This window comes from Diospyros lotus, chromosome 9, assembly GCF_014633365.1.
Source record: "Diospyros lotus cultivar Yz01 chromosome 9, ASM1463336v1, whole genome shotgun sequence".
Classification (NCBI taxonomy): Eukaryota; Viridiplantae; Streptophyta; class Magnoliopsida; order Ericales; family Ebenaceae; genus Diospyros; species Diospyros lotus.
The window spans coordinates 277,391-295,858 of record NC_068346.1 but is presented as its reverse complement, the minus strand read 5'-3'; the positions used below and the strand labels follow the sequence as shown (position 1 = coordinate 295,858).

Sequence of the window (18,468 nt, the reverse complement as noted above, 5' to 3'; positions counted from 1 at the left end):
CCACTACGTTTACTAAACTAACACTAAATTGTACATAAGTTAATATATAGCAAAATAATTTAACTTTCTAAAATATCTTGAATTCCTATTAAACTTTCCTAATATTTTTTATTTTGAAGTATTATTGCCATTATTTATTTATTTATTTTATTAAGATGCTTAAAGAAATAACTAACAAGAACAAAGGGCCAGGCCACCAACCATTTCTATAATAATGTAAAATGAGAGGTACCAAGCAAAACCACCAAACACACAGAACACAGTTTCGGACAACACTACATGGCGAAATCAGGGTTCAACACAGCCAGAGACATGACTGAAATTTCCCTTGATTGGTGGGTTCCTTTGGTTTTCCCCTCTCTCTTATCCAAAACAAAGTTAGTGATCTAGTAAGTAAATTTCATTCCCATAATATTTAATTGTTGTAAGCAAAGATAGTGTTATATATATATATGTGTGTGTGTGTGTGTGATAGGCAAAATTTATATTTTTGTCCATATATTTTTATATTTTTTTTTCATGTAGTCATTTAAATTTTTTTAATTGTTTTAATTATATTTTTAGATTTATAATTTTAAATTAATTTAACATTTATATTTTGACATTTTTTCTTATGACATCTTGAATTTTTTGTTATTTTGATTACACTTTTATACTTATATTTTTAAATTAATTTAACTTTTTTTTTGCATGTCAAAATATAGAAATTAAATTGATATAATATAAGTGTAATTGAAATAACAAAATTTTTGAGTTGCCAGATGAAAAAAATATTAAAATTTAAGGGTTAAATTGACTTGAAAACATAGATGTGTAAATGAGATAATAAAAAATTTGAGTAAAAAATATAAAAGTACATGAACAAAAATATAAATTTGGCTATATATGATATAGTGTTTATCAAGGTTAAAAATAAATAATAAGTGTTTTGATTAATATATATAATTATTATTATGTATATTTTCTAAAAAGGACATTAGTATTTAAATAAATCATTTACAATATTTAAAATAATAATATTATTATAAAATTATAAACTAAGTGCTGATCATTACGCTAGCATAAAGAGGGGGGGGGTGGTCTGGTGAAGAAACTTCCCCCTCATGCCTAACTAATGCTTTGAATGCAACGCTGAGAAGGCAGTTTTCAACATCCTTCCATCTACCTAAAATGATATCCAACAAGCAACAGACTTATAGAAAGTAAACCTGTTGATGTATGCAGCTTTGAATTTTGGATTATACCTTAGGCTCTACTCATCAAACCATCGATTGTCAAACTGGATAATTATATAGTACGTATATATATATATATATATAATAAAACAAGGCTTTGTGAGCTTTCAAATCCCATAGCCTCTGCCTGCCATACACTTGCGCTTGCCTTGCCTTCGCTTTCACTCTTAGCATTAACTCAAAAATCCTTTGCAAATTAATTAAAAAGCGTAATTTACAATCTATTCATATATATACATGAACGGAGAGAACTACGAACCAACATTGATGGCTTTCCTTTTTACTGTTATATATGTTTTTTTGATCAAAAGGTAAATATGTTACAGTAAATATGTTTTTTACTGTTATATATGTTAATTACGTGCACTCTAGCTATATATATGACTCATCTAAATCTTAGTTATTTCATTTGTCATCATATTTATATATATATGTGTGTGTGTGTGTGTGTGGACATGTACAGAGGTGTCAAAGAGGCACCCAGCGTATAGGAATAGCAGAGGTATCAAACGGGTCGTGCAATTGCATGCAGAGTTCTTAATTTATCTTCAATTCATCCTCCCATTACTTTACTGTTGTTGTTGTGGGTGCATCTCTTTCATTCTTGGTGACACTCGCCATATCTTCACTGACTTATCGAGGCTGCCACTGTACAGGATGCAAGCCCCATTGCTACCCGCTGCTGCTCCTTGATCTTCTTCAACAGCCAAACACTTAACCGGCCCACTGTGCCCTGTGAACACAGACAAGCAGATGTGGCCGCCCTCCGGCTCTCTACTCCACACGCATATTTTCGTATCAGCCGATCCACTGAACACCAAGTTACCAGCCGTAGCCAAGCATAGAACAGCAAGCTTGTGGCCCCTCAAGTGGCCGCCGTGCGAGAGAAATTTCCGACGTTCCCAGAAGTTAACAAGGCCGTCCGACGAGCCACAGTAAAGAAACCTGGCCGACGGGTCAACTGTCAAAGCCGTCACAGCGGAGTCTTGCTTCAACAAATTTTGCGAAAAGAAGTGTTTGGTTCCCTTTCCTTGCCACTCTCTTCGCCATACTTTGACGCTGCCATCCGCAGAGCCTGTAAAGACTAAGCCATCGAAGCCAGCAACAACGGCGTTAACTGCATCGTCGTGAACATAGATCGACTCCAAGCACTTGGAGTTGGGCAAACTCCAAACCTTCATGGTTTTGTCCCAGGAAGCGGAGTAGAGAAGGGTCTCGTCTTCGTTCAAGCTGAGACACGAAATGGCATCGAAATGTTTTATCCACACGGCGTTGCGGTTCCTCCTCACTTCGACGTAATTGTTGGGGTTGATGGAGCTCTTGATGAAGGCCTTCAAGGTGGGTAAAGTCCCGACCCGCTTGTGAAGGCTCGGGTTCTTCGCACAGACCTTCCAGAGTCGGATCTTCCCGTCTTGATGGCCCGTAAAGATCCTCTCGCCTGAAATAACAATGGCTTTAACCAGCCCACTGTTGGATTTGAAGCCCGAAAATTCCTTCTGGTTCTTCCATACCCGGATGTTCTTGCTATCGGATCCTGTGTAGAGCAAATCGCCAGAAGTAGCCAGTGAATAAACGTGGCCTTCTTCGCGGACAAGAGAACCCATTAGGCCTGTGTAAGAACAATCATTGGACTGCACCTGATCAGCTACATGAGAAGACCACGGAGACTTTGACATTGAAGGGCTGTCGCCCTTAAGTAGCCGATCAGGCGATGCATCGAGAATATTACAAGGGATAGGGATGATGGCTTCGGATGAATCGCCAAAAGAAAAGGAGAGTTCTTCGGCGCTATTCTGTTGCTGTGAAGTACTACTCCTGTTGGTTTCTGTAACCATTTTGCCTCTTCTCGAGTTTCTCATCCTCCTAGCTATCTAACTATATACTCGATCCCTTCCCTCGTGCTGTATATAGGTATATATATATAAACAAAAAAGAAAAGCTTGCTGCAAACTAATTAAATTAAGGAATTAGATCGATGTTGCTGTAAAAAGAAACAAGCTTTATACGATCGATATATTGAGATAAAGAAATTAAGAATAAAGAGGAAACCCAGTTCTTAAGAATAAGAAAGCCGATCGATCGAAAGTACATGGATAAATGATAATTAAACCACGTACAATTGGATTTGGAGAGGGACAAGGCATGCAGACGCCATGAGAGAGGCTGATTAAAGAATCAGTTATCTACGGGGAAAGGGAAGAGAACGAGAAAGAGATTGATAAAAGAATCAAAAAGCTTTCGCGTACAAAATAGTATATATATAATTAGCTAGCTAGAGATCTGAAGATAGTGAAAGGGAGAGGGAACAGGGTGTCCAGAGGAGGAGGAGGAGCCTAATTAGCTAGCTAGCTTTTTGGCAAATGTGGTTGGTGTATCCGGCTGGATGAGCGCTATGCGGTCAGCCGTCGGTCTACAAGGAGGCAGCAGCAAGAGGAGAGCTGTACAAATTATTATACAACTATATATATATATTGTAAATAATTTTTGGATCATGGGTCTGGGTCTGTTGTTTACAGTTATTTCATCAATTATTATTACTTTCCTTCATCTAACATTACCTCTTCGTTGTCCCTATTCAATTTAGGGTCATGTTATTTGTACAGAAGGAGAATTATAGAATCATTTACAAGGTAATGAAATATCCATTTTGTCCTTGCAATACCATCTCTCTCTCACTCTCCCTCTTATACCATACGACCCCAACGGCAAGACGAGAGGAGGCGACAACGGTGAGGTGACAGAGACAACGAGACGAGGTGACGACGAGAGCAAGTGAGGCAGCTGAGGCAAAGAACGACGGTGGGTGGACGATTGCAATAGTGATGGAAGGGGGGAAATGGAGAAAGGGATGAACATATATAGCGATAATTTGATGTTAAAATATCGTGATATATTATAATATATCACCCATATAAAGCATTCTGTAATAATATTTTTGTATAAATAACATTTTCTTTCGATTTATATCATCTAAATTTACGACTTCATTGTGATTTTAAATTCGAATTTAGTATTAAAAATTATAAATCACAAATTTAAGTTAAGGGTACAAAGAGCTAAGGACTGCCATGGTTTACAATTTTTTATTTTTTATTTTCATTTTAGTTTTTTGATTAAAATGTAAAAAATAAAAAATTATGAATTTACGTAATGGAAGCAAGTAACTAAATACCAATCTATTTTAAGATAATAAATCAATTTAGCAACTCGTCGGTCGTCACCGTAACTAACCGCCGTTTGGAAAACCCTCTCTTCTTCTACTCTCCTCTCGTTACCCCGTCAATGGAGCAATCCAGCTTACAATCACCGTCGTTTTACTAACCGCCGGCGGTCATGTTCTTCAAAGAATCGATTAAACGGAGGCTAGCGTCTCTGTTGCGTCCATGGCTGCAACAAGAACCGGAATTGGAACTCGAACTTGGGTTAATAACCGCTGTCGGACTCGCCAAGAACCTCCGCTTCGACACTCTGGTTCTCAATCGACACCTATTCGACGAGTCCAGTCGCTGGTCTTTCAACGACGTTACTGTCGAACGCTTGAGTTTTCGAGTATCCTACTGGTCTGCCCCCACCTTCGTACTCGAAATTCACGGCGTCCATGTCACTCTATCACTCGGGTACAGTGTATAGATATTTTTATATGTCAAATTGTGTTATATATACGGTAATTTTATTTAGTTACATACCGTTGGGGTTCATTTTTCATATTTTTTCTTGAAGGGAATTTGAGCAGGAGAGAGGTTTGATAGCGAAGCGGAAATCGGTTGATACGGCTCTGGAGGAAAGGAAGAAGATTCTTGCAGAACTTGATCCCGAGGTACCCGTCCTTGATTGCTGTGTTTTTTAGTGAGAAAACCCGAAGAAGCAAGTCGGTGTTTGACATATGATATATGCGCACTCATGCCTACTCAAGCTCCAAACTTCTATGAAAATTATGAGATAACCATGGTTTCGACATCAGCCAACTAGTTCATCTTGGCTGGCTTTTGGTTTGTTAATCTAGGAACCACTGGAATTGAAATTTAGGCGGAATTAAAGCGTCTCACAGCCACACACACTCTCACGGATTGATTGTAACAAAACAAAATGTAAACAACAGAATATAGAATTGAAATGAATAGGAGCAGAAATGCAAACCGATCAAGAACACCAGATTTATCCTGGTTTAGTTCACTCTTGGAGTGAACCTACATCCAGCCTTAAGACCTCCCACCGAGAGCAGTTTCTTTATTTCAGAATGATCAATACAGCCTTACCCAACAAGTACAAACTTTCCGCTTCACCTGAGATTACAAAGACTAACATAATTTACAGTATCTAGCCTTTCCTCTCAATTGCACAGAATGTACTTACGGTAAGAATCGTGTCTAAGTGTCTATCCCTTGCCCCTTATTTATAGAATAAGTGGTGGACATCTCTATAACTAACCAGGACTGATATTATTGGTTTACCCCTCAACTTAATAACAAATTACAATTGCGACCCAAAACAGCCTATCTGAAGAGGACACTTAACACTTTCTATTTCCACCGAACATTAGACTATCTACTCGAGGCAAACCTTCAACATAGTTCATTTAGGCTTTCTTTGTTTTGGTGGAAGCTGAGTTTGATTAGAAATATTAACAGAGGGAGGGAGGGAGGTGGGGAGGGAAGATTAGGAGAAATGCTACAATGTGAATTTTTTCTTTTTTACCTTTTTTCCATCAACATCAATGGTTGATTCTAACAAATCCAGAGCATACATGCGTTCTACTTGGGTTTCACCAATAGCAATTTTTTGACAAGTAATTTCTCCCATAGCAGTTTATTTCAGTAACTTAGAATTCAGCATATACTTGAATTCAAGCTGCACTCATGAATTCTTGGTTTGGAACTGTGGGTTTAACAGAACTTCTGGATTTGGAAATTGTCTTTTCTTAGAAATAATTTTGATAAAACTGGGCTGTTTTCCAAAACCCTACAATGCGGTTTTGAGCCCTGGCAGTCATGGTGATGTGTCATTAAAACCTGGAAGACTGCTGGAGTCAGAATAATCGCCTATGGCCTTTCAAAAAATAACCATAATTTTTGTTAACACAAGATTTGGAAGTATTGAGACATTCATTCTCTACCAATAATAGTATTGAGTTCACTAGCACTAATCTTGAGCATGCCATCATATGTCCATAAGTTGGAAAAGCAAATCATGGTATCTGTTTTTTGGTCTTATGATATGTTTATATCTGTAGCCTAAGTGATTGACAGATCTTATTACAGCCAGCACTAGGATTCTTGTTTTCAACTTTACTCAGGCTTTTTTTGACATGCTTGGTTTTGCTGGACCATAGAATGTGATGGTAGTCACAGACACTTTCATGGATTTCAGGGTACCGTTTTGCACGAAGTTATGCAAAAGTTATCAGACACCATTTCCTCTAGAAATCAGAAGACTTCTCTCCTTGGTGTTATACTTAATTGTTGTCAGTTGCAGATGCATGGCATTCATCTGCAAGTGCAGTTTCCCAGCTCAAATGATTCCATTGGATGTGCATATGATATAAAGGAGCTTCATGTAGAATCTCTGCGTACTGAGCATGGGAGTCTTTTGAGAGTGCTGATCTGTTCACTTTTTACTCCTTTGCAAGTGAACTATTTCAGTTTTGATATGAAGGGTTTTGAGGTTGGCTTGAGGAGAAGAGATCACATCAGCTGTCCTTTACATTCAACAGATATATTCACTCGCATCAAATTGAAAGATCTTGAGCTTGTGGACTTCAATCTTAATGTCCCAGAATTAAGGTTTTCCATTTCTCCAGCAGAGTTTTCTATTATTTTAGCAATTTATACACTCTCATCCAATCAACCCGATTCTCCTAGAAATGGTAGGCACCTATGGAGCATAGCTTCAAGCAGAATTAGTTCTCTGATTTCTGCTCCTAGATTCTCATTTCTGAAATTGGTTGGTATTGTCTGTCTGTGGCTTCAGTATGTCAATGCTTATGAGAATCTGCTTGTGTTAGTTGGATATCCTGCAGACAATGTTATGAAAAAGTCTGCTGTTAAGATATCTCAGGATGAAAGATTTTCACTGCCTTTTAGAAAGCAATGGAGGAATGTCTCTGAAATTGAGAAGCAGCTGCCTGCTGAAAGTACTGCACGGGCAAGGCGAATAGCCCGTCACAGAGCAGCACGGAGTGATCAACATGCAAAGGATCATCATGAAAAATCACGAGTCAGTATATTCTTCAAATTCCTTAGAAGGCTCCTTGTACTCCTAGAACTTATTTGGAGTGTTATACACAGAATAATAAAATCATCAATTCACTTACTTTTGCAAATATATTGCAATGACCATGGTCAAATTGATGGACGGATTGGAACTGTTTCTGAAAACTCCTGTGTGCAAAGTTGCTTCAGTTTAAGCATAGGAATGATTTCAGTTGTTACTTTCCCAGTGAATAAGGTTCAGTCTCTTGTTGGTGGGGATCCAAGCTCAGCTGTTGGGAGCATATCACAGAATTTACTTTCACTTTGCATTTCAATTGATTGGTTGTTTTTGACATCCTCAGATAACCTTTTCCAACGGTCTTTTTCCTTTTCATGTGGGAACTTGAAGATGACATGCTCATCTCCTAGTAAAGATGGCTCAAAGAAGGGCAGTAATCACCTGGGAAGACACTTGAAAAAGAAACCTAACAGTTTCAGGAACATTATATGGGTTGAGCCTGCAGAAATGTTTTATTTTCCGGAAAGTAATGCAACAGAAACAACTACTACTGAAACTAGAGGAACTTCCATGTTTTTGAGGAGACATTTTGGTGAAATAGGATTAAATTGGAAAAAGTCTTTTTCAAAATTTGAAGGGAGTGGAATAGGGCATTTGGGAAACCCGTGGGTTCTTTGTGAAATTATAAGTTCTGTAACAGATCAAAGCAGCAAAAATTTGAACTCTGGGTTTTGGAAATGCAGTTTGATGGTGGGAAAATTAAACTTTGTCTTGGATTATCAAACAATACGGTTAACTGCTCTACTTCTTAGACAGATTCAAGATGCTCTTTGTTGGACTTCCAACAGTGGAAGAGCAAAGGTTGCTTTGCCTATTCAAGTGACATATCATGAGCCCCCGTCAGCCATCAGTTGGGATAGCAGATGCAATTCATATGTTGGTGAAATGGAGAAGACAATGCTTAAAATACTCCCACAGAAACATATTCAAATTGCAGTCTTCATTGCTGGCCCTCTAATACAGATGCCATTGGGAAAGGAAGGCTTCCATAGTGAGCATACAAATGGAAGTGATATCACTAGGCAGGATGATATTCACCTTGCACTTGATATTCACAACATTGAATTTTCTGTTCTGCCAACTGATTTTGTGGCATCCAGTGAGTGGGAAGGATTGGATGATGCAAGAGAAGAATGGCTTAAGTTTAAGGAGCCACGAGTAATTAACATTCCTGAGTCAAATAAGGAAACATACACATGTCATGGAAAAACTTCACTTGGTACTTACCTAAAGTTTAATGGTTTAAAGGCTTACATTGATGACACAACAGTCAACCAGCAGGATCAAATTATTATGCTACATCCGGTAACTGTCAAGTTTTCATCTTTGAGGTAGGGATTTAGCCTTTTTGCTTTCACTTTTTGATTTAGAAGTTTTAGGGCCTCCAGATGCAGTATTTTTCCTGACTTTGCTATTTCTTGGTTGGTCTGTAAAATTACTTTCAGTTTTCTATCTCCAATTTTCTATAAAATCTCTAGTTTTCATTTTCAATAGAAAAATTGAAAAATGCATTCAAATGTTAGAAGTACAATAAACTAATTTCCAATCTAAAAAATTGGAACATATGTTCAAAAGATAGAAAGATTTGGGAAACATGTGTTAGAGAAAGAGATGAAGATGATTGGTAGACAAATCTGTTCTTAAAATCCCCAAATTTGTAAGGAAAATTTAGAAAACTTATTTTAGGGGTTTTCCAAGTTCAAAATAATTCTTGAGAACTGCGTTTTCCAAATCTTCATTTTCTATTTGCTCAATTTTTGTATTTGTATAAATTTATTAATTTTCCATTTTCTGTTGAGTAGTTTTCCACAAAACTGGGACTGTTGTTCACAACTAAACAGCCGCTGAAAGTTCCAATGAGGCTTTCAAATATTATGAAGCTTTGAAACTGTGAATTGAAGTTTAGTCCTAAGTGATATATGACAGAGATGTGGCCCCAGGATATGGATCCATTTTGTGGTGTTTGATAAAATCTCACAATCTTTTTCACGTTGGGAGATGAAGCCTACAATTTTAAGCTTGCTACTACTCAATCCTTTTTTCTCACTAACTCTTTGCATCATGTTACCTAAGCTTTTACATGTTCTTTTTTCAACTTCTTTAGCACGTAATTGATACATGATTCAAACCTTTATAATGCATTTTCTTGTTAATGTTTTATTCTTTATTCCAGAAATTCATATATCCACACACACACAGAGAAAAGTTCAAAGGCATAGCTTACGTGGGCTTCGCTTGTTATAGACATTCCATATCGTGCTAGACTAGACTCAGATTCATCATGAATTTGCAAGGTCATTATGGATTAGGTATGGTTGGCTGAACTATATGTATCGTATTGATTTCGGAAGTTAAGCTACCATATATACTATACCCTTAGTGCAAGGACTCACTGAAATGTCTTCCTAATTCTCTTTTTTCTTTTTCTTTTTTTTTTATTTTTTTGAATTTTTGATGGTAACTTAGTGTTTTAGTCAAAGTTTAGCCTGTTTAATGCTAACATAGAGTATTTTCCAACGTCCAAGTTCACATTTTCTTGCACCTATGGTTTTGGCCTTCAAGATCATCTAGGTGGAGGACTGGATGGTATCTTCAGCTCTTTTGTTGTTTGAATGAGGACTTTTTTTCCTTTTCAGTATGCTTGTTGAACCTTGTATAGGCATTGCACAATTTACAGATTGTTATGCATATTTCCTTTTATTTCTGTTTTGTACAACTTCTTGTGTATCCCTCTGATATGTGAATACTTTATATATGTGGCAGGGAGGATGTTTGTTCATTTAGCACAGAAATGATGGCATTCTCAGCAGCTTTGCATGGTGCAGCTGCAGGACTTACTGCCTTGTTATGTATGGATGAATTGTTTGTTTACGTTAAGGTGGTTGTGTTATTTTTGTTGCTGTTAGATTTCATTGTTCCAGTGTTTCTTCTAAAAAGCTTGACGAACATCTCTTTCTTCATTGTCTCTCTTCTTTTTCTTTGCTGTTTCCTTTTCACTTGCTTCTTATGAGCTGTTGTGGAGGGGGATGTTACTTCTAAAACTTCCAGGCAGGATGTTTTCACTTTAAATGTTATGAGGTGTTTATGTAATTTTTTCCTTTTTTGTTTTGTTTTTCTTTTTCCCTAAATTTTGTTTTATACGTAAGAGTGACTAATTTTCTTTACACCAGGTGCTTGTTCAGTTGTTCTCTGCCGTGTTGTGTGTTAATTCTGGTTTTGAATCATATGGTGGTGTAAGCTTTCAAGAATTGGTCGCACAAGGAAAGGTGTACGATGATTCTGAGAGCATAGCAACAAGGACAAAAAGGGTACCCTTGACCTCAACAAGGCCTCTTCTTCTTGTTAAGGGCACATTTGAACTTGGTTCAATGGATATGGTCCTCCAGAATTCCAGGAAAAAAAAAAATATGGCTAATCATGTTACAACCTTTGACAGTGTAACTAGCAAAAAGTTGGCCCTGCATGGCCTGCCTGAGTATGGAATTTTGATATACGTACAAGAATCAATTTTGGATTTCTCTTTTGAAGAATGGGAAGTGGAAGTTGTTGTGGATTTATCCACAATTCGGTCTGTTATCTTCAGAGATTCAAGTGATATTTGGGAAACTTCCAATCAATCTCAGTATAGAAGTCTGCTGCATTCTCTGAGTGGCTTGTATGAAATATTTATTTCCCATTGTGCATTTGCTTTGGGGTTAGCGTTCCTTCAAGATGACTTAAATTTAGGAAGTGAGGGTGAATGTTCTACTTCTGTTGGCAATATTTCATACAAGGTGGAGGATTCCTTTCCAGCAAGTGATACTGAACAGTCAAGCACTCAGAGTTCCTATCTTGGTCAGAAATCGGGTCTGCCTCCAAGTAGGGTTACCCTAGCCTCTAATCAATTGTTGGTTATGAACACGACAATCAGTGAGATTTATGTGGCAGGATTATTTGTAAAGAAGTTTTTGCTTGGAGATCAAAAATCAATTAAACATAAGTTCTCACTTTCTATTGGGAGAAAATTTCAGAGGATTTCTTGCCAAACTCAGGTGCTAATTTTGTAATCAGATTGATGTTTAAAATCTTCTTGTTGCTGCAGTTGTATCATTATTCATGTGATTGGTCTTTAACTTCATCTTTTTGTTACTGTAGCACTTAGGTTGGCTATAGTTCTTTAAAATCCCATTTCTAATTATTAATTTCCCAAGATCAAATATGTGATTGGAGTGAAATAAAATGCTTTTTGACAGGGTGGTTATGTATTCTTCGAAACAGCAGCAATGGCTATGTTTGTTGAATGTTTTACTTCATACTTCTCTTTCATCAGAAATCTTTTACATGTTTTAGCATCATATGAACATCACAAGGCTACAGAAACAGGCGAAGACATGGCTGTACAGGATGGTCATCGAAGCCAAGGGGAACAAAATATCCTTCAACAAATGATATGGGGGAAGTTGGAAGTTCTTAGAGTAGATCTCTCTCAATTTTCCCTTTTTATTGTGGCTGCTGATGAATCTGGTAACTATCTCTATTCTCACTATATGTTAGAAATATGCCAAGTTTGATTGAATGTCTCTACTTTTATGCAGGGGGAGTTAAAGAACTTGGATTCGAGACTGAATTTCATTTGAACCTTGAATTGGCAAATACTCATAAAAGACTATCATTCGATCTTTCACGCTTCTCTATTCTTTCACAAACACTTAATGGAATTGTGGAACAACGAATGAATGAAATTCAAATTCCTCATTTTTCTTCTCCCATATTAATCGATTCATCCTCTCATACTGTGCATGGAGATCCCACTGTGGAATTTCAACATAGAGATGGGATTCACTTAGTTTCTGACAACTTAAGTAGCTCAGGTCCTCATCCTTTGCGAAAGGAATCACCTGTGGATAAGTCAGAGTCCAGAGTCCTGCATGTAAGTCGTCAAAACTACATCTTGAAACAGTTAGTTGCATCTGTTGCAGTTGAGAAGCCTCTGCTGGGTGAGCAGGCCAGACCTCAGTTTCTAGATCAGGTTTGGATTGGTGGCTGTTCTATTACAGGCCTTGAGTTAACAATTTCTCTGCCTGAAATTGAGGTGAGCCATTTTTTTATCCTGTTTTTCCATTTCTTGGAGGTTTTTAATGCTTAAACACAATGGACGTGATGCTGACTTTTGCAATATCTGTTCTCATCAGAAGCATTTCCATTTTGGGTTTTCCTTAAATTCTTTTGAAGCAATTGAAGCATAGGTTAATGCATGTTGTCTGATGTCACAAATGCTTGCTGTACTCTATCTAGAAGAAAATGCTCTTGTTTAGCATTTTGATGTTATATCATTCACCTGGATTAACTTGATCTTTTTACATCAGATGCTTTTATCTACTGTTGAATCCTTGTCTGGGGTTTCCAGCCATGAGACTTCTCGCAATGTCAAAAAGAGACGATGGTCCAGTGACCAAGAATCTGATGGAAGTGTAAATGAGACAGTTCCTGATGGTATTTACCCAATAACTTTCTTTTGCAGTATATTCTTCCTAAATGAGGAAAATTAACCTAAGATTATGTTTGGATGAGGTCGTTTGGCCTATTCATTTGGGATTTGAAATCCCAAATCCTTTGTTTGCCAAAAAAGAGAAAATTTCGAATGAACCTAAAAGAATTGTAGACTCAAGATACATAAGCATACAAATATATATGTATTGTACATAGATGTAAAATATTTATATGTACATACATGTACATATGTATAACTGTAAGTTTGTCTACATATATAAACTTATATATATTTACATATATGTGTACATATATTTACAAATGTACGTACACAAGTATAGATAGATGTTTATATGTAAATATGTATGTGTGCATATATCTATATATAATATATGCACATATATTTACATATCTACGTATATATAAATGTACATACATATGTAGAACATAAACTGATGTAATGTATACACATAGATACATATTTGTATGCATACTATATATATGTGTATTTATTTATATCTATATAAATATATATCATATATATATACACTTACATATGTACGTACACAAGTATAGATAGATGTTTATACATAAATATCTATGTGTGCATATATCTATATATAGTACACACACATATATTTACATATACACGTGTGTATGTATATGTTCATATATTTACATATCTATGTATATATAAACGTACGTACATATGTGTAGAATGTATACTTATGTAATGTATACACATAGATCCATAAGTATACACATGTATATTGTAACACCCCCTCTCCTAAAACTAACCGAGAAGAGGTGCTACTGGGGATAATAAAATAACCTAGCTGATAAACTGAAATCTGATACCATGACTAAACATTTCAATCAACTGGAATAAAAACTCTGAATCAATACAGACTGAAAATCATAAACTCTGTCTGAGGGACAATCCCTCAACTGAAATATAAAATAGATCTAAACTGAGAAAACACTATAAAACTTAACAGACTCCCAGACATCTTTTATCTTGAGCGGCTCCACGTGCACACACTACTGAATATTGATGCTAGGCCCCACATCTGATACTCCCCTGCTAGAACTTGGAGGGGTGAAGAGTACAAGGTGAGCTACAAAAGCTTAGCAAGTAATAGCTGGAAAGAATACTGAAGCTGAATCGAAGAATATCGATACTGATAAATAGTTGACTGAACTTGTACTGGATAATCACTGTCTGATTGCATTCATAAAAATGTAATGCACATAAACTGTAAACTAAATGCAGGTATGCAACTTTGGCTCATAGGTCCACATAATCTGATAATACATACCTGTCTGAAGTGAAATCTGCATACATAAAAACTGTAAGCACATACTGTGGGCAAAGCCCCTAGCCCCCTAGTTGCCACCAGGCGAGCAACTCATAAACTGAGCTGAAACTGAAACTGATGGGATCCCCGCGGACAAGCCGCCTGGCGCGCATAATGCAATGCAATGCTCACATAAATGCTAGCACACGATATGTAATGCTCCATATAAAGTCATGCTCAATGCTCATACCAAAATGTATGCACATAATTTCACAAAATAATGCTGATCATGTTATAATAATACTGATCATGTTATAATAATACTGAACATGATATGATCTTCATCTATATATTAGAATACAAAGATTCAATGAACTATGATTTAGGGTATGGGTATGATTAACTTGTCATGTTCTGACTTATGAATTTAATGTTGGAAGGTATTGAATATATTGATTGAATTAAACTTGAATTAGGACTCACTGGAAGCTAAATTGGATTTCTGGAAAAGTCATCGGGATATCAGGGAGGATATCTGGATATGATGAAAGACATCCGGATATGAAGAAGGCTCATTCGGATATATTGACATTCAAAACAAAAGCTATTCGGATATGCTGGGAAGTATTCAGATATGAACTAGGACATCCGGATATGATTCTGGTCATCTGGATATCTCACTGATGCATTCGTATATAACTGGGGACTATTCGAATGGAAAATTTAACTTTTGAGGGAGGCATCCGGATATCAGGCGAGACATCCGGATATTATCTTGACCTTTCCGGATGTATAAACAAACCATCTGGATATCATACTCGAAGAACTTTAGATACATTCGGATATGATACAAGGTATCCGAATATTAGAACTTAGAGTAAAAGAACTTGCAATTCAAAATGGATCAGGATTAATGGAACTTGCAATCCAAAATAGATCAGGATTAATAGAGCTTGCAATCCAAATAGATAAGGATTAATAGAACTTGCAATCCAAAATGGATAAGGATTAATGGAACTTGCAATCCAAAATGGATGAGAACTAATTGAACTTGCAATCCAAAATGAATAAGGATTAATGGAACTTGCAATCCAAAATGGATAAGGATTCATGGAACTTGCAATCCAAAATAGATAAGGATTAATAGAACTTGCAATCCAAAATGGATGAAGATTAATATAACTTCCAATCCAAAATGGATGAAGATTAATAGAACTTGCAATCCAAAATAGATAAGGAGTAATAGAACTTACTCATAACTTCACTGTTATACGCATATATATATATATATATACGCCTCTGCTTACTGATATAAATCTGAAAACTACAACGAAGAACTGGAATAATCTGAAATCAAAACTGATATGAACCTGTAATGGAAGGGATTACGGGAAGAATACTTGCTTGATAGAACTCTCTGATCAAACCCTGGAGCGATCCTGAAGACTCTAGCAAGCCTCTGCTATCTCTTGGCCTTTCTATTCTTTACACGGCGTGAAGAAAAGTTAAGCTAATGGGCTCTATATATAGACATAAAGTCCTAGATCTCTTTCCTTTTATAACTTGGAATCCATCTCCCAATTGAACTTAGAGACTTTTAAAACCTTCTCCTATTGGAACTAGAAGACTCTTAATCTAAATCCATTTCATACATGGATTCTCATTCTCCTTTAAATACATAATCTCAATTAATTAATAATAATACAAAAATTATTATTAAAACTCTCAAATAATAATAAAACTCCAAAATTACCTTCATGCCCTTGCATTTAATTTTCACAAAATAAATGTCATTTAAATGCTATTTAAATACTATTCTCTCCATTAAAAATCTAAATTGCCACCTTGGCAAATTCCTTTAACTCTAATATTAAAAAGAGATAAATGCTATTCTTTTCCTTCAAAATCTCTAAATTGCCACATTAAATAATTAATTGACAAAATCTCTTAATCAATACTTCAATAATTAATTAAATAATTCCTGAATAAATACTGGGCCCTCTAATGGGTCGTTACATATATACTTATGTATATATGTACATATATATATGTATCTTATATGCATATATATACATATAAATACATACATATATGCACATAGACATATATACATATGTATATATTTGTGTATATATATATGCATATGTATGTAAATATATATACATATAGTATTTATAGGTATATATATTTGTATATGTATATATACATATGTATGTATATGTATATGTATATACATATATATGCATAGATGTACATATATGAATATTTGTATATTTAAATGTACATATATGAATATATACCTATATTTATATTTGTACATGCATATATATATGTATTTTATATACATATAGGTATATACATGTAAATAAATTTGTGCATATATCTATATATAATACATGCACATATATATTTACATATATATATATATATATAAACATATGTACATATGCGTAGAACGTATACTTAGGTAATGTATACACATAGATTCATACGTGTATACATACTATATATGTGTATATATGTATATAAATATATATCGTATATATAGATATGTGCACATATATGGGATATATATCCTGTAAGTATATACATGTATATATGATGTATATACATACATATAAATGTATATAATGTACAAATGTGTACATATACATATACATGAATATGCATACATATATGTATGCATATACATATAAATATACACGTATTTGTATATACATATACCTATATATACAGATATATATATGTATATATACATATATCGCTAGTATAAATGCATTCTGCACATTGAGTTAGTGAAGAGGCCAACCTTTTACACAATAGAAAAAATGGAATGAACCAAGGTTTCTATTAAAGTGCAAGTCTCCATCCTAATATGTATATATGTAAATATATATAGATATACAGATATATATACCTATAAATGCATATATGTATATGTATATATGGATGTATATGTGTATTTATATGTATACATGCATTTTATATTTTACATATATGTAAATGTTGTATTTTATATATATTGCGTATCTACTTCTGTATAGGTATTTTATATTGCTTGTACATATTATATATACATATATATAGTGCATATACTTATTATATATGCGTGTTTACATATATATACTTAACATATATGTATATGTAAATATACATACACATATTTATATATATAAACACGATATATATCCAATATATACAACAAATGTTATCTAACAGAATTTTCATGACTGGTCTAGGGGCTATTGTAGCAATCCAAGATGTCAATCAGCACATGTATATGGCAGTTGAAGGTTTGGATTGCAAGTACAGTTTGGTTGGTGCAGTTCATTATTCTCTTGTGAGAGAAAGGGCTCTTTTTAGGGTATGGAATTAAAAACCTCATTCCCACCATATGATAAAACTCTTGAAAAGTGGCCATTGTTATAATATTGCTGATCTCAGATTGAATTTGTGGTTAGGTGAAGTATCAGAAAAGAAAAAGATGGAAGTCCTCAGTTTTATGGTTCTCCTTAATTTCACTGTATGCTAAGAGTGATTCAGGGGAAGCATTGCGATTGAATTATGCTCCGGGATCTGGTTTTGTTGATATCTCTGCCATTGATGAGGGTGGGCATTCACTTTGGAGAATACTTCCTTGTAAGTCTTACAGCTATGATGATGATAAAGAGATGGAGTTCTACAATTTTTCAGCCAGGAATACATTTTACCTTGTGAACAAGAAGGTTGACTGCGGTGTTGCTTTTGTTGATGGGGTTCCCGAGTTTGTCAGCAGAGTTGGAAATCCTTTTAAGTGGAAAGTCTTCCATGATTTTCCTCTAGCTCCTGATGGTTTGTCTCTGGCTAGTTACTCAGAGGAGGTTTCCAGATCTAGCATGCGACAGGAGTCAGATGTGAATGAAGAGAGAGAATCTGGTAAAGCTGGAAATCTTCCTCAAATTAATGTTAAGATTGACAAAGTCATTTTGACCATTGTCCATGAGTTTCAAGATACAAAGGAAATGTTTCCCCTCCTGCAGTCATCTATCAGTACAGTTGAATTTATTGTACAAATTCTATGGTCTAAACTGAGGGTTATAAGCACATTTTGTTTTGTGCTATACTACTTTGATGCCCAATGCAACTTATGGTGAGTTTTTTGCTGTATTGAATAGTAAAAATCCACCACTAGACTTGCTATTTGAAATTTTAGCTACTTT

At 35.3% G+C, this 18,468-nt stretch overlaps 2 protein-coding genes across 13 annotated transcripts in view; one reads left to right on the top strand and one right to left on the bottom strand.

Moving 5' to 3' along the window:
• Positions 1 to 1,492: 1,492 nt before the first annotated feature.
• Positions 1,493 to 3,801, bottom strand: LOC127809146 (protein JINGUBANG-like). The gene has a single exon (XM_052347856.1). The coding sequence runs from the start codon at positions 3,092 to 3,094 to the stop codon at positions 1,805 to 1,807; it is 1,290 nt and encodes a 429-aa protein (XP_052203816.1). The 5' UTR covers positions 3,095 to 3,801; the 3' UTR covers positions 1,493 to 1,804.
• A 646-nt stretch (positions 3,802 to 4,447) lies between these two features.
• LOC127809144 (uncharacterized) overlaps positions 4,448 to 18,468 on the top strand; it is a 42,802-nt gene continuing 28,781 nt past the window's right edge. For 10 of the 12 annotated variants that reach the window (XR_008025079.1, XR_008025082.1, XR_008025080.1 and 7 more), the window contains exons 1-10: positions 4,448 to 4,852; positions 4,956 to 5,052; positions 6,603 to 8,833; positions 10,266 to 10,380; positions 10,673 to 11,533; positions 11,735 to 12,005; positions 12,077 to 12,573; positions 12,848 to 12,974; positions 17,509 to 17,633; positions 17,731 to 18,398. Coding sequence is in view for 8 of the 12 variants with exons in the window: in XM_052347849.1 (XP_052203809.1) it covers positions 4,569 to 4,852; positions 4,956 to 5,052; positions 6,603 to 8,833; positions 10,266 to 10,380; positions 10,673 to 11,533; positions 11,735 to 12,005; positions 12,077 to 12,573; positions 12,848 to 12,974; positions 17,509 to 17,633; positions 17,731 to 18,398 (5,276 nt within the window). In the remaining 4 variants the exon portion in view is untranslated. The remainder of the gene's footprint in view (positions 4,853 to 4,955; positions 5,053 to 6,602; positions 8,834 to 10,265; positions 10,381 to 10,672; positions 11,534 to 11,734; positions 12,006 to 12,076; positions 12,574 to 12,847; positions 12,975 to 17,508; positions 17,634 to 17,730; positions 18,399 to 18,468) is intronic. The other 2 variants (XM_052347850.1, XM_052347855.1) reach the window with 2 other exon arrangements.